This window comes from Osmia lignaria, chromosome 4, assembly GCF_051020975.1.
Source record: "Osmia lignaria lignaria isolate PbOS001 chromosome 4, iyOsmLign1, whole genome shotgun sequence".
Lineage (NCBI taxonomy): Eukaryota > Metazoa > Arthropoda > Insecta > Hymenoptera > Megachilidae > Osmia > Osmia lignaria.
This window is the reverse complement of record NC_135035.1, coordinates 8259542-8276266: the sequence shown is the minus strand read 5'-3', so window position 1 is coordinate 8276266 and position 16725 is coordinate 8259542. Positions and strand designations below refer to the sequence as shown.

The window sequence follows — 16725 nt, the reverse complement described above, 5'->3', positions numbered from 1 at the left end:
TGTGTTGATTTATGGCCTTGTGAAACTTTATTATATGTGTATGCCACAGACGAGATAAAGAATAGACCTACCATCTTACGAGACTTCGTGTCACATTCTGAAATACCGACAGCTTAAACCCTTATTTTTACCAACCATTTTGTGGTGCACTTTGTTGCATATGAAAAAAAATATAAATGACTACATCTGAGGCGCAAACGTAAAATTTTGAGTTCAATATGGGTAAAAGGCACACACAAAAAAAAAAACAAAAAAAATTAGCGAGCATAGTGACAGAATGACTGTCCATCCGAAGATGGACAGCCATTAGTAGTTCCCCTCTTCAGGGCAAATTTTGCCGGGGCTCTTCAGCATATAGCCTCTTCTTTCTTCGGCAATAGCCTCACAAAAATCACTCGCGAAAATTTTACGCTTGCTCAAAAATTCGTAAAAAGGAAACATATAAACGAGTAACAATTCCATGAATCGTTATTCGCCTACATGCACTATTTTTACAAATGTTCAAGCATAAAATATTTTTAATTTCACTTCACTGCACTTTCACTGTAATATTTTATTTTTGTATTCGGGTCTAATACCACGACTACGACTTACAAACTAAGGCATGGCCTTAAGAAAAATCAAGAAAGAGAATGCCAAATTAATTAATAAATTAATTATATTGCATTTTCATCTTTTCTCTTGATTTTTTTTTCCCAACCCCAGATACAAGCTTCTCACGTATTAGAGGAGAATACGAAGAGAAACATGAAAGCTTGCTCTGGCCCTGCCTACTTATAAACTAAACTCAATCACACCAGAAGTAAACTACCTGCCTGCCTATTGCTATATTTAAAAAAGGGCAAAAACCATTCTCACAAAAATTCACTCCACGATTCTCACATAACCACCCGGGTGCAAAAAAGCCTATACCTAGGGAGAACGTCCCGGGACGCCTCCGACACCCGAGTTCAATTCAACATTCACACTCTAATAAATTCATACCTTTTTGCTGAAATCGACTGACAAATAATAGTGAACATTATGCTAAAGTAACACATTTAATTATGCATTGTAATAACTTTTCAATTTAATCTCGATAAATATACTCTAATTGCTTTGTAATATTATAGAAAATTAAGATTATTAATAAACGATACAAATCCCACATCCTAACCACACACACACATGTGGAACTTATATCGTGGTTCACTATTATTGGTTCACTATTTTTGTCAATCGCCACAATATATTATTCTTAAAACTAAACCTTGTCCACCGCCCTCCACCCACGCGAGTACATCTAAGTACCCGAATGAGCTTTGGGCATAAAAATGAACAAGGCCAAAGGTGTTTGCACCTACCAGTTTTCTTCATGTGTGCTGAAATGCCTAAGCTAAAATGTATGATTAGTAAAAGCTAATGCATTGATATTCTTACTTTGTTAAAAGAAAGAATATCATTCAAATATCACGAATAAAACTGAGAAACGTTTCAATTTCAAGAGCGATTTCGTTATCAAAGTAATTATTTCGAACAATAAAAGATATTCATGCTTATTACTTTGACTTCGAATTCTGCTCATCGCGAAATACCTTCTTGTACATATGAAAAAGAAAATGTATTCTCAAATCGGAGGGTCATCCGACTTCTCTACATTTTTATTAATTTTGAAATCTGTATATGTAAATATGTACAAGAGAACCCTAGCCTGAGCTAACAAATAAAACACAGAAAAATAATTTTCACGATTATCATTGTATAAAAATTATACAGTGATATTCGTGTATCACTATGCTCGCTCAGAAGATAAAAATTACAACCAATTCCCGTGTCGTTTCGGACCATTCGTCCTATGACATGATGGGAACCGGAGGAACTTTAAAGCATGCGACTCACCGATCGTTGACCTGCATCACAGCGCTCGCAATGTCCCTCAAAATGACCCACGGTTGATCCATGATTGACCCATGATTAATCAGTAGCTCGCCATGGAAATGGTACCCTCACTTTGGCCGAAGTATCCTTCTGAAACCCAAAAAATCACGATTCTTGAACGATATACATTTTTTAATTAACATTTGTATTATAATTAATTAATGCAAACATGCAATGAACAGATATTTATAATTTTGCAAATACCCCAACACCAATGCAAATTTAAAAATACGCATGCAAAATAATATCTACCCCATAAAACACAGTAATACATTTGTAAAAGTACGGGAGAAATATATAGAGAATTACACCATTAAACATCATTAAATAATTATAAAAGTACGGTAAAATACATAGGGAACTACACCATAAAACCAACTAATAAATCGGTATAAATATGCAAAAACACATTGGAACCCACACCATGAAACACCATAAAACACATGCGTATGCATTCCAAAATACATGGGGTACCACACCGTAGGATACACTAATGCACTTGTATAAAACTGTCAAAATACATGGGGGACCAAGTTTGATTTTTATGTACATTGTTTTTATATTTTATCAAAAATCAAACGAGTCAAATGAGAAATAAGTGAATACATACAAACTTCTCAGACAATTATTTTAATAATTTTTGAAGGAATCAAAGGGGGTCAAAATTGTGTCCTTTTAATTGCCTAAGTCAAATGATAAAGTTCCAGCCACCAAAAGGGTTGTGATAGAAGGGTTGTGTTGGCATAGTAGGATGTGAAACAAAAATGATAAGGGGATTCTAGGGTCCCATAGAGGCGAGACACAAAAAAGCATTGGGTGAAGGTCTATACTATACCTCGCCTATGGTTTCACCAAAGAGTACTTATATTTTAGTGTCGTGTTTTTTCTGGATTCAGGGTTACCACAACACATCCAAATGGTGAAACTTACAGACTAGGAATAATCATGGCGGCCGGTCCTATTGCCGAACGTAATCAAGGTAAATTTACGATCGAAATATGTATTTATAACATTTTAACAGTTTTTCGTTAATTGTAATATATCATACAATAATTGTAACCGTAGAAAATATTTTTTGCAAAGCATTACAGTTGAAATCATTAAGATATATTAGGTTAAGTAAACATAAACACTAATTCCACTCAATAGTTATTAATTTCTAATGTTTTATATAAAATCTGTATATTTTCAGATGCCACAATATATGTTGGTGGACTGGATGATAAAGTTACAGAGTCCCTCATGTGGGAACTGTTTGTTCAGTCAGGACCAGTGGGTATGTAATCAACATAATAGACAACCTAATATTAACTATTTTCGGATCTTTAATTAAAATCGATTGTATAATATTTTTCAGTCAATGTCCACATGCCTAAAGACAGGGTGACTCAAATGCATCAGGGTTATGGATTTGTTGAGTTCATGGGGGAAGAGGATGCAGATTATGCAATTAAGATAATGAATATGATAAAATTATATGGAAAACCTATAAGGGTAAATAAAGCAAGTGCCCATCAGAAGAACTTAGATGTTGGGGCTAACATTTTTATTGGAAATCTTGATCCAGAAGTTGATGAGAAACTATTGTATGATACCTTCAGTGCATTTGGTGTTATACTACAAACCCCAAAGGTATTATATCCTGATAATTGGATAATTGGATATACACTAGCCTACTATGTTAAAATATATTTATGTTACAGATAATGAGAGATCCAGAAACGGGAAATTCAAAGGGCTTTGCGTTCATAAATTTCGCCTCCTTTGATGCGTCTGATGCAAGTATAGAAGCCATGAATGGTCAGTACCTGTGTAACAGACCTATTTCCGTATCGTACGCCTTTAAACGCGATGCTAAGGGAGAAAGGCACGGAAGTGCGGCGGAACGATTGTTAGCTGCCCAAAATCCGCTAAGTCAAGCCGACAGACCTCATCAACTGTTTGCCGACGCGCCTCCATTGGCACCACCTCCGATGCCGAATTCAAGCGCGGCGTCTCATCAAGCTGCCCATCATCCCCAGCATCATGTGATGCATCATGGCATGGTGGTACCTCCTCCGCCACCCCCGGCAACCCCAGGACCCCCAATGGGTCATCCACCTCCGCCTCCCGTTCCGCCACCACCATCCAGTGGTTTCCCTCCAGCAAGTATTCCACCACCTCCCTTGCCTCCAATGTCAATGGCAACTCATCCTCCTTTACCCCCTGGCATGCCACCCCCATTACCACCCATGCCCGTCCCTACGTCACAAGCACAACAAACGACCCCGAGAATGATGGCGCCACCACCTCCTCATTGGGGTGTCAGTGGGCCGCCTCAAGGACAGTTCCCACCGCCTCCACCTCCGTCTTCTACCGGAGCACCTCCGCCCCCACAATTCGGTCAATTTCAACCTCCACCACCAAGGCCACCACCTACCTGGAGGCATCCACCACCACCTCCCGTCTCTCAAGGTGGCCCGCCACCGCCTCCGCCTCCGCAATTTCGACCACCCTTCCCACCGAGAGGTCCTCCTCCACCTCCACCCCCTCACGATTCGAATCAATATTAACTTTACTCTTTTTTATTTGTATTATTTCGAGGTCCTCGGTTCCTTGAAACTGTAACGTAAGAATTTCATTTTACTAGTGTAGATTTATCGACTGTACAAATCTGTATTTCATTCAAAAGTTTCGTAATAAATTTCTTAATAACGAAGCAAATTTTTTAATTATTTTTTTCAAGTTTCTAAGTCGATACGATGGAAAGACGAGGAAGAATCGCGGTCGATTTTGATCGTCGACGAGCGCAATTTTTCAAAGTTACAAACTCGGTCAATTTAGCGTATCGATCGAAAGTCGCGTGTGAATAAGGACATTGCAAGCTTGTTCTATCGATTATTTCAAGCCTGTCCAGTGTTCAGTCGGTGATAAGACTGAACGGACAAATGAGCGACAAAACAGTCATACCCGGGTACGTGGCCGTGCTTGAAAGCTTTCCCGTCGTTTTGCTGCCGCGACCAGACGAAAAATCAAAAAGTAAGCGAACCAGATAGAGTATTTTGCGTGTTTGCCGCGTGTCATCAACCCGGTAAGTAAGGGGAACAGGTGTCTGGTGTGGTAAATTAAGCGGCGCCGACGGCGTTATGCATTCCGAAAATAACAAGGTTTTTTTTTTTAGATCGTTCGTGACTCAATGCCGCTTGATCGATTCGCGCGACGTCTCGTTTCTTTGCCAATTTTTAATTATAATTCAGCTAATTTTCATTGAACCTCAACGTTTTAACATTATGTCCGACTAATATGGCACGGTTTTACTACGAGTGTAACGTGGTTCTAAAAAACAGCACCGAAGACGGTGAAGCGATCAAACCGTACGCGTGCACTCCAGATAAATATTGCTTGTATTGTTGTTGCAATTCTCAGTGTTGTCTATTGGTACAAAGACGGCCACCACGACACTTTTGGGAAGCCTGGTACTTTTGGCTAGGCATTGCTTTACTCGCTGTTTTCATCATCTCTTCGGTAAGTAATCACTGGAAATCGATCACCTTAGAGATCTTACAAGAGAACCATCCCCGCGGATTTGAATCTTAAAATTGAGCTGGTATTCTCATTGAAATCATTCGTAAAAATGAAAAAGAAAAACTAAGCGTAGCTAGTTCAGAATCGTATTGTTCCAGTCTGTTTGTCGTGTAAATCGTCTGTGTCGTATCCCTAGAAACGATGTAGCATGTTCGTTTAGTTTCTGTTCGATCGTTAATTTTCTAAGGGGCTTTTTGATTCCTTTTTTGAAACTAGGTGAGCAGCTATATAGTCAGTAATTGCAGACATAATATTCAAGGTGTACCATTAAGACACAGCACACACGACAATCGACGAAACGATCATGGTAATCCGCCAGGAAGCAACCAGAACGAGATATCGATAAGTATAATCCCGACATCGGAGTTTTTCCCGTCGCACAGAAAAATGTTTGTGGTTGCCTCACAGCCGGCAGTCAATCACCTGAGTAAGTACCAGTTTTGTTATCTCAGTGAACAGACAATGGTAGAAATTGATGTGTTTCTACAGATCTTAGAAATGAAGCTTCAGAATTTTACTATCATTTAATTCCAATTTATATTCTAAAATATTACTATTCCGAGAAAAATGTAAATCAAACGTAGCCTGTTATTGTAAATTACATTTCGCTGAACGAGTTGTCGGTCGTCGTTCTCAGATAATAATAATATTGTGGTTTTTTCATTTCCTGGATGATTACTTCACTGCCTAGAACGAAGCACGTATGTGCATTATTTATATCAATTTAACTGGTACCAAAATTCCAAAGTTCACTTTCATCAAACCCTGAATAGTAACCCTGTTGCTACCTCGGGTACTAATAACATATATCACACGTGCATTGATTTTTATTACAGCCCCTGTTGTTGCGTGAAGTTCTTTTGTCTTAAGCGAAACGATTATGCCGACGAGACGAGAGTGGAAGATCATCGTCTGGCATTTTGCAAGGTAATGTTACTCGAAAGACATCGTGTCGCTTCGAGAGCTACTTCGATCGGCCAGAACGACCTAATCGCGTCATTACCTTGCGGGGAACATTTAAGATAAACGCATCTTTTTACTTAGCTACCCCGGACATGATAATCGGTCGCGGCTTCGATCACTGGCAGCATTCTGAACAAATGAACGATTTTAACCGAGATCATATCTCCATGTTCGATCTATCATTAGAGTTACTTGGATCGAACTGAAAAAATTGTATAATTAATCCCTCGGAAGCAATCAGAATCATGGAATGCAAATGTTTCTGACAAATCGTTACTCGATCATCGTTTTTCGATTCGAGGCAAGATACGTGGAATTGTAAAACGGTGATCTACGATAGCGTCAGTGGAGTACAAATTGCAGAACGGAATTGATTAGACCCTAAGTCGTTTCGTTGCTTCGTAACATCGGTCAGGCATTTTCGGATTTTCGAACCGATCTGTATTCTGCTTCCATTCGATCGAGCACGATGCAACCAGCCCGATCGAAACTCGTTCTCGAGGCCTCGAATGGGCGTAACTCCCATTAACAATTAAGAAGACACGCTCGAGCCTGGTCGACGTACCTGCCCGGCTACCAACAGATCGGGGGCTAATTAAAAAGGACAATCGAGCGAATGCAACTCAAGGCGACGTGTATTCCCTATCTATTCGCGCATCTTTCTTTATCTCTCTCCTTTCCACCCTTGCCGTCTATCTTTCTCTTTATCTTCGCGACTCTTCGTCTTCCTTTTCCCTCTAACCAGCTACTCGCCGCTTTCCTGTCTCAAGATCGATCCCTCGATAACGGTTAATCGTGGTAATCTTCGCAGAAGGGAGGAATCCGGAGAAACTCCAACGTTTGTAGAGCCGCGCGAGCTTCTGTGACGATCGTTCTTGATCTTGGTATTTAATAGCTTTAAAACGTGATCAAGGAATGCACTGATCGACTAGTAGGTTGGTCCTAATTTTCCGATTTGCAGTTTTCTTCGTGATTAAAATTTTTTAATTGAAGAAGGGGGAAGAAGTAATACGTTTTGCGCAGATAAGGACTAACAGAACTTGTTATACAGAACCAAGGAATTGAATAATTTGATATCATACTCTATCGTGAAATGACTGGCTGTGATCATGTCAATTCGATGATTAATTAAAATTAACGTACAATGCATTGTTTTCGTAGTACGATTTGCCGTGATAATCAGTTTGACGTTATAGTTGGTTGCGAAACGAGCGAGAAATCAAATTAATTAGTATGCACCGAAAGAAAAAAATACAGATATACACGTTTGACATTTCGCACAAGTGTGATTGTAATTAGTTGCGTAGGATGAGAGTGGAAACTACCGTATGATCATTATAAACGATTGTAGCAAAACCGTGATAAAAAGTTCTCTAAATAAACAATTTCGATGTGTTGCAATTACTAATATTCGTGTATCCTCCATTTTTTTTTTTTCCTCGAGCTCGTTTCAAAAGAGACTACAATTCTCACGATTTAATCGTACAGTTAATTAACGTTAATTAGGCTAACGTCGTGTAGCGGATGAAGACTTTTATGAAATGAAAATATCGTCATTGAAAATACAAAAATAATCGAGAGCGAAAGGATGCAAGCTGCAACGAGACACTTGAACGGAGGAATTTAAATTGCAACTCTTCACCACGCTCGAATCGGTCTATTCCGTCGCACGTTTCCGATACATTTTAATAAATTAACCGAGTGAAAGAAATCTTTGTGCTCGGAGCAAATCTTTTTTTACGGCGAACACTTGATCCGTTCTCGTGCAATAAGAAGTAGCAAGAGAGTAAGTAGACTGGCGGCGACCTCGTTCGACTGTAACGAAGTGTCATTCCGATAACCCAGGCCAGCTTTTACTGTCACTCGACCAACGACGATAAAGAAATGTGCAACCAGTGGGGCTCTGCTTAATGTTGCATGGTCAGGAAACCAACCAGGGAATTAAACTCTCGTCTGCCTGGTTGCTGGATGCCGATGCTCACGATTGAGACGTTCGAAAGTTGTTCGATTTTAAACCAACACGAATCGTTCTTTTTATCCTATGTAAACTGGTACAGTAGAAATAACCATGCTTAGTATGACACAACATACATACTCGGTTAATTAAGTTCCTCCATTTCAAATTCAATCAGTTTCAATTAGTGTTTTTTGTGTCTGTTGCGGTATAAATAATGCATAATTATAAGGGTAATTAAAGATATCGAGTATTAATCTTATAATGTTGGATGCAGTCCAACGCCAACTCCAATTACTCGAGTAAATTAAATCCGCAAAATCGATGATTAAACGTGTAATCTATTCACGTTAGAAAGCTGAAAATTGTCGACAGACGCAACTTTCTTTTCGTCGCTTCTATTTCGCTTTCCCAGCGCCATTTTCCGGCGCCGTTGTCCGTTAACGAGGATTCTGTTCCGACAAAGATTGGTTGCATCTGGACGATACGAAATATGTCACAGAAAGATACGAACGCGACTACGGTCTAGACATTATTGTTCCAATAAATCGGTCGAATTTAGGGGAAGTGTAAAAAAAAATAGACACAGCAGAATTCTTTAAAAAGCGACGACGACACGTCCGTGGTCTTTGAACTATGGAAACACGAGCAGAGAACGATCGCTCTGTTGAAAGACGGGAAACGACGGAAGAGTGAAAGATAAATGAATTTTCTAGATGAATGCATCACTGATTACCTGTGCAATTTACGCGAGACTAATTAATAATCTAATCGACAAACACGAGAATTTCCATGGTCGGTTGAACGCAAAGAAGCAGGTTCTTCCATCTGGAAGTCGTCCGCGAAACGCTTCCCGTGGCGGTATAAACGAGTCCGTGTTGTTCTTCCAATAAATCGACCGACTTTAAAAGAGGCCGGAGAGCGCAAAAAGGCAGGCAAAATCCGGCAAAAGTACGAATAAATTGTGGTCCCAGAGGGGACGCAAAGATTATGCCGACCCCCGATGAGAAGCCACGAAAAACAAACTAACAGACCGTGCCAGAGACAAAAGCTATTAGTTGCCTTGTTAAGTACAACTACATTGCAACTTTTATTATTTATTTCTGCACAAATAAAAGGTGGAGCATTCTTTCAATTGATTGAAAATTCAATCTTTTTCCCCAAAAATGTCTGACCAATTGCAATTAATAAAAAATTATTTTTCACTATTCGATATAAAATATACAATACAAAACATTAGGAAAAAGAAGAAGAGGACAGCTATAAAAAAGAGACGTCCTCGAAAGAAACGATTATACGTCTGTTCGGCAAAGTTATGCGAGGAAAGAATGTCACCGATGACGGAATTAAAATAGACGTAGAAGCAAAATTCGTGAAGTGGTAGATCGAGGTAAAAGAGAAAGGAGGGAAGTATAAAAAATGAGCAAAGGAAAGAAAAGACATAGTAGCGAAAACGATGGGTGTGAGGAGATGAAGAGAGAAGGATACGTTTCGCTTTCCAGTGGGAGGTACTAAAATTAGAGGAGCCCACGCTGGTTACAAGTCGCTTCTTGTAGCTTCCTTCGGACATTTTCAAATAGTCCTTTACGCCGATAACACGCCCGTGTTTTCGCGACGTCTCGTTGTCAGTCGCGACTCGGCGCCGTGATTCTGCCTTCGATTCGATCGGCTTTTACGAGTGACTTCCCCAACAGAGAGAGATACGGTTGCCTCCTTGGAACCAATTCAACGTCCAAGTGCCTCCAGTTTATTCCAACTGGCAACAGACTTTCAATAATTCCTCCTTACCCTTCTATTTTTATTATTCACAATTATCCGTTCGTCGATGGGACACGACGAAAAATTGACCGTACATCAACCGATTATTCCATCGATATCGATCACCCTAAAACTCGTTCGTTTCAAGTGCCATTGAATAATTTCACGTCCTCGAGTGGTGGTTTCCTTTGGTCGATTCGATCGTGCGGTTTTTCATCAAGATCGTTCGCGGACAGACAATTTCAAGATGATAATGTATAATCCTGTCTTCGATAACGAACCGATCCTGCATCGTTGTCGATTTCTTTATCAATGAGCTTCTTTCCGCGACTGACGCGAAAGATTCTTTCCATTATCAAGAGCTTCGCGAGTGTCGAATCGCGTCGAGATATCGGTATGTATTTCGATCGATCTGTTATCGAGCCAACGATCCGCGCGCGTTTCTTCCTGGCCTTCTTGATGCTTCTGTCGAGCAACATCGAGTCAGCGGAAGGTAAGTCGTTTTGATATATCTTGTAACTATGTTATCGATTTTTCCTGGCGACATAATTGCTGCGAGGCACGGACATTCGAGTGATATCGAACGATCTATACACCTGTAATTGATGCACCGTGACACGAAACGAACGTCGTTCGTTTAAACGACAGGAAATATTTGTCGATATTTGCAGGGAGAAAATGCGTGTGCACCAACAAGGTATGCAAGGAAGCCGGATTGGATACGTGCAAGACGAGATTCTCTTGTTACACGGAATTGATCCTGAATGGGAATCAGGAATTTGGAAAGAACGCGACGAAAGGATGCACAGAGTTGGTATATTCAGATTTTTTCCTTTCGAAAATAGTCCCTCGGCATGTTTCTAGAGCGATCGAGATTTTTGAAACGTTTTCTATTTTCGAGCATCAAAACAAAAATGAACGAGTAAAAAGAACTGACGTGTTGACGATACCGTCGGTAACCGATTCGATAAAAAGTGAGTCTACGACCTGTAACCTTTCTCTTGTTATTGGTGAATAAATTCCAACCGGTACGAGTTGACATCGAAAACGATTTAATTTTTCCCGGATCCGACGACGATCGACGATAAATTCGCTGGACGGTTTTATGCTTCGAGCAGATAACCTTGACGAGATAATCAGACTCGAAAGGTTCTGACGAATCATTTCTTTTTCCTTATTTCTTTTCTTTCTAGCGGACAGACGTCAAAAATCATTTCGACGCGAATAATAATCAAGCACTTTTTATTACATCCCAATTAAATACTCTAACGGTTATCGAGAGATAGCCGCGGTATCAATTACCCACGATGACCAGAAGAGAAAAAAAATTAATTTTTACCAAAGATAAGATGCGTTGCCTCGCAAAACAACTGTAACTGACCCCCATTTCGAGTACCATTTTACCCTTTCCAGAAGTAATTTCTAGCAATCGGTTTCTCTTCGGGGCTGAGCAAATGACACGACGATACGGTTGCGGAATATTGAAATCTCGCTACGTAAATCGCGCGGAATGGTTATTTAAATCCCGTATGGTATCGCCGGGGTCACGGAACTTTATCGAGTTGGAGCCCGTTTTATCGTTAACCGTTGCGCGTTGCCATTGCTCAGGGGTGCCACGCCATTGTTGTGCGAGACAAAGTCCTGGGTCACGAGGTCGAAGCAAACGGACAACGTGGATCGATCGTCGACCGGCTGGATCCGTATGCCCTGGCATAGATTGAAGTGTTGCGACAGCCATGACTACTGTAACGCCGATCACCACGTGAACGTGTCCACGTGGATCGACGACGAGGAGGGGCAGTTTACCGTGGAGCCCACCTTAGACCATGCCGGTAAATAATCATCTCGTTTAACCTCTTTCGTAACACGACGATCTACAACCATTAGAGGTGTCCGAGAAATCTCGACTGTCCGATCGACCGGTCCACCCGGTTCAAGGAAACCAGTTTCATTCGAAATTCATTCACGCTAACCCTTTCGTTCTTTAAAACGATTACGATAAGAAAATGAGAAAAAAAGTAGGCAGATTTATTTGACGGAAAATGATTGAAAGTTTGTATTATGTATGCAGATACTCTTAACGGAATGTCGTCGATTCAGTCCGATCAAGAACCGATCGCTGGAGGCCGGAAATCATCGGATCATTTTCTTCAGAGCCGAGTGAAACCTCTTCACGTGGCTGCGGTGGTATTGGCGATCGCTGCTCTGATATCGGTCCTAGCCGCTTGCTACGTTATCACAAGGTCCGAAAATTTTTATTACCTCGTCTACCGTAAAACTTCTCGCCGGTAAATAGCGCGAGCTTCGATTAAGGTGTCCGATCACACGTAAGGACAATTTGCCGGGAAGGAAAACGATATCAAGCGCGTGTTTTACGATGCCAAACACGAGCGTCGTACGGGAGTTTCACAAATGGAAAGTTTGATTTATTGCCAGCTGTGTTTTTCAACCTCTCTTTCTTATCCCATCGTCGATTATAAACAACGTAATTTTTAATCCCTCGATTTTCGTACGCGTCTATCCGGTACAATCGAGAAATATTCTCGTGCTTTTCCCGCGTTTCCTTGAGCCTCTGCCAAAACTTCGTTTCGTCTCTTTATTAAAGAAACAACGTTCGCATGTAAGCTTGTAATTGTAATTGTTTGGCATTGGTTCGTTGGCGTAGAGCAGCTTGCCAGCCGCTCTCCAACGTTTTCAGATTCACGATCGAAGCAAAAGTTTCGATTCGTTCCTCTGTCGTCGAGCGGAAAAGCCGCGGTGCGAGCCAGAGAAATGTCAGAACCAGTGGCGTTTGCGTTTTCGAAGGCAAACAAGCTACCTTCTTGTACATATTAGACGAGTCGCGTGCTGTTTCCCTCGCTTTGTTCCCGCCCCTGTTAAAAGACGATTGAAAAATCCCATTGGAAAGCGGCGGTGCAACGGAACGAAAAGCCTTGTGCTAATATTAACTCGGCGACCCGTTAACAATCGCCGTTCACGAGGTTACAAACTGCAACTGTCTCTCGATAGTCGTCGATGTTACGGTCAATCGAGTGGTCGCGCGTCGAAAATCGGTACCGCGTGTACCGAAGCTAGATTATCGGCTTAGCCGGACAGTTCAGACTTGAAATATTGCCGATATTAATACCCCGTACAAGGAGTCCTCTCATTGCCGATCCGATAAGCCTGCCACGTGCGACGTGTCTCGCCTTACTGTCGATACTTCTCGATAAACAATCGAGAATTATGCGCTCTATCGCAAATCAAATGTATCATTTTTGCAGACACGTTCCGTTTGAATAAATATTTTAAAAATCATCATCTATCACTTTGGCCCACCAGAGTGGCCGTGTCCTCTGAAAGCCAAATTAAAAACCGCGATCGGAGACTAAAATGAATCTCAACTGATATCAAGCCAGACTGTCAGCGGTTTCCGTCCAAGACGGTTTTTATTATCCGCAAAAGTCTCCGTGTTCCTTTTCTTAGGTGGCCGATTTCGGTGGGTTCCGTCTGGCCGGTTTGTCGCCGGTTCACTAAAAGCCGTGCAACTGGCCTCTTATCAAAAGCCTCCTCTTTCGAGGGATCCCTTGAAACAGATAGCGATGCCCCGAAGAGCCGGCAGGGGTCTACCCTCTAATCTTCGGCCCCCGAACGGTTAAGTGGCTTTTCGAGTTCGGCAATGTCCTGGCCTTCGGCTCGCGTATACACCTACGTGGACGTGTTGCTTCCTTTTCTTCCTTCTTTATCTCGCCTTCGAACCTTGTATCCCGAACGAGCGCGCGGGACGATATCGCGTTCCTTTCCCGATTTCCTCGTGTTTCACACGGTCGACCGGTAATGTGGCGACGTTTCTGTCCGCGCCCGTAACGACGTTGCCTTGTCACGAGGATAACGCGGGCGCCAGGGATTTTTCTTTATCACCGAAGGAACTCAGCCTCGAGTGCACAGAAAATAGAGGTGAATTAGGATAAGGGAGGCTGATAAGCCCAGCCGTGGTGTACATTTTGGTAAACGAGTTTCTATCGAGGGATATTTTTGGACCTCGTCGATTAGAAACTTTGTTACTTTTTTCAATTCGCAACAATGATAATTATTTTTCTCTTTGTTCGTAGGTTCCTGAAAACGAATCCTTATACCATTACCAACATGGAATAATGGAGATTCTTGTTCGAAGATCGTCGAGATTAATACTCGAGGACTTTTCATTTTCTTCCATTCTCGGGCAACTTAAATCAGGTAAGCGTTTCCTCGTTATATCTAATTGCAGCTTTTACGAGTATTAAAATTAGTTCAGCTAAATTAACTCCTTCTTAATTGTACGCTCCTGATCGACTAACGAATGTAAAATAAAAATAGAAACCAGCCATGCAGGAGATAACTACCGCCGACAGGCTAAACGAGTCCGTATTGAAAAGAATTTTGTCATGAATAATACCGGTCAGCTTTCGAGTCCTTCTAGTCAGTAGCTTTGAAAGATAATCGACATCGCTAAACTATTTCAACGTTTGAATTCATAATTATTTCCACGTCCGCTTCGATCGAACATTCTTGCTGTTTATTCAGGGTGATGGACGTACGGTGGCCCGCTGGATCCCAGGAAACGTGGGATGCTACCGATTTCAAGAGTCATCGAATGACGAAGCTCAACGAGGGACACTTTCGTGCAAACACCAACTCGTTGAAACCTTTTGTTTCGAACGACGTGACTAACGTCGGGCCCGGTGTCCGTTGTTCGAATTCCGTCCATTCGGTAAAGCGGCTCTGAAACCAGGTGCTTCGTTCGTTTTCATGCAATTAGTCATCCTTGTCAGGGTGGAAGCGAATAACTATGGGAGTCGAAGGGACTACGTGTGAATCGTGCTTGGACGCTATCGAGGAGTCTCGTGCTGGACGTGAAGCGCGCGACAGGAAGTGAAAAGTAAATTGAACGGTAGTGAAGAGCTATCGATGCCAATGTGTACACTGATAAGATAAATTATTATGCGTACAGCAAACTGCATTCCCGTTTACACGCTTTACATTTTTATCACGATCCTATCGGGTTGATAGGGAAATTCGTGGGGAAACTTAACGATAACGTAACAAATTCTAATGGGGGAGAAATGTACATGTACTTTAACGAGTAAATAATGGAATTAAAAGAGAATAATGAATAATCATAGTCTAGCCATCTGCACCGTTAAATCGACCCACGATCAACGTACCGTACGAAGAAACTTTCCATTCTTTCTTTCTTATTTTTTTCAACATCGTCGATCATATAATGACTGACAGTCTTAGTCATGTCGGCTTCGGAACCATGACAAACAATAGCGTATTATTCCATTAGGTCTACCCTGAGAACTAACCAACCAGTTAGGACCAGGTGGTAGTCGGATAGGACTATGGATCCGCGTGGAACGTTTGACCACCGAATTCGTTGCGGTCGACGAGAATCAATCACTCGGCTAAACGTATGGGCTCGATTCCGAGGTAGGATACCCGTCGTCCTCCGGGCATCGTCGAATGACCAAATATCTCAGATAAACATCTTCAGCTTGTCTAACTGGTTCATCCACGAGCCGCTAACAAGACGTTTCTCCTGCGAGCTGCTTCTTTCGTTCTTTCATTATTCCTTTTGATTTATTTGCTTTACTTCGAGGAACGTTCAATCCCCGTTCGAGCGTGAAATAATTTACACGCCACTTCCCTACGAGCCGCGTACACCAGCGTAATTAGCAAGCGATAATTCCACTTGGTCGATTTGGAATTAAGAGGCATCGCCGCGTATGTATCGCGACGACAAGTGTCAACGAACCGAGCCGGTTCGCTCGTTAAACCAGTGTTTTTCTCATCGTTGTTATCTATCGTTTAACAATGAAACGCTTTGAACTCGGACGAGATCAAAGCGTATTCATCAACAGATGGAAACGTGTGTCGGCCTTCGAACATTGTGTAATTTTGTCTCTAGTGTTGGACGAGAGAAGGAGGCGAGAAGATTCGATGCGACCGGACAGGAGAATAATATCGACAACGTGGCCGCTTCTGGCAGAAGCGTGTTTTATTTGGCAAAGAGTTAGCGAGCTGCACTTACCAGGGTTCGCTATGGACCAGATTGTCCTCGGCGGCATGCCGAAGATTCGGAAGAGGGCAACGATGCATTACTCCGGGTAAGAAATAAGCAAAAATAGGAGCAGCGCCGTGGCGCCAACGAGTTAATAGTTAATTGGCTAATGCCCGTCTAAAAATAAACCGAGTACCGTCGACTTTTGCGATGGTTACGCTCCAAGTATCGAACCAGACGTGCTTAGACCCCCTGAAAAGGAACACTCGGAACGGGGATTATGATTCTCCGTTTGATACATACGCGTTAAACTTCAAGGAAACGATCGTTTTCCGTAAAACTTATGCCATCTGGATGGATGTAACAAAGAGACCAACGCGAACGATGGAAGATTATGTTGTCTGCGAGAGAAATACGCGGAGGAGACTCTTTCCAAGGAAACCACTTGAAGCAGAGAATTAACGGAGCGAATTTAATAAGCGTCTCGTCTCTTTTGCGTTGCGACAACCGGTTGGTCCCAGGTGGTGATTTCTCTTCGTCGACGATC

The 16725-nt window shown here is 41.8% G+C and overlaps 3 protein-coding genes across 4 annotated transcripts; all 3 read left to right on the top strand.

Moving 5' to 3' along the window:
• The first annotated feature begins 2802 nt into the window (after positions 1-2802).
• Positions 2803-4599, top strand: Spx (Spliceosomal protein on the X). Its single transcript, XM_034322240.2, has 4 exons — positions 2803-2896; positions 3110-3193; positions 3275-3549; positions 3621-4599. The coding sequence occupies exons 1-4, from the start codon at positions 2863-2865 to the stop codon at positions 4467-4469; spliced, it is 1242 nt and encodes a 413-aa protein (XP_034178131.2). The 5' UTR covers positions 2803-2862; the 3' UTR covers positions 4470-4599.
• Positions 4600-4716: 117 nt separating this feature from the next.
• LOC117603265 (uncharacterized) lies at positions 4717-7852 on the top strand. 2 transcript variants are annotated; one of them, XR_004581176.2, is made up of 5 exons: positions 4717-4987; positions 5078-5421; positions 5698-5908; positions 6318-6408; positions 6526-7852. XR_004581176.2 is itself a non-coding variant. In XM_034322245.2 (4 exons), exons 2-4 carry the CDS (start codon positions 5200-5202, stop codon positions 6332-6334), a joined length of 450 nt encoding a protein of 149 aa, XP_034178136.1. In that variant the 5' UTR covers positions 4717-4987; positions 5078-5199; the 3' UTR covers positions 6335-7851. The 2 variants fall into 2 exon arrangements, 1 of the variants encoding a protein (XP_034178136.1); XM_034322245.2 differs by having other exon boundaries at positions 6318-7851.
• Positions 7853-9911: 2059 nt separating this feature from the next.
• Positions 9912-14835, top strand: LOC117603264 (uncharacterized). The gene is made up of 6 exons (XM_034322244.2): positions 9912-10649; positions 10828-10966; positions 11765-11988; positions 12228-12399; positions 14248-14371; positions 14699-14835. Exons 1-5 carry the CDS (start codon positions 10469-10471, stop codon positions 14288-14290), a joined length of 759 nt encoding a protein of 252 aa, XP_034178135.2. The 5' UTR covers positions 9912-10468; the 3' UTR covers positions 14291-14371; positions 14699-14835.
• The last annotated feature ends 1890 nt before the right edge of the window (positions 14836-16725 follow it).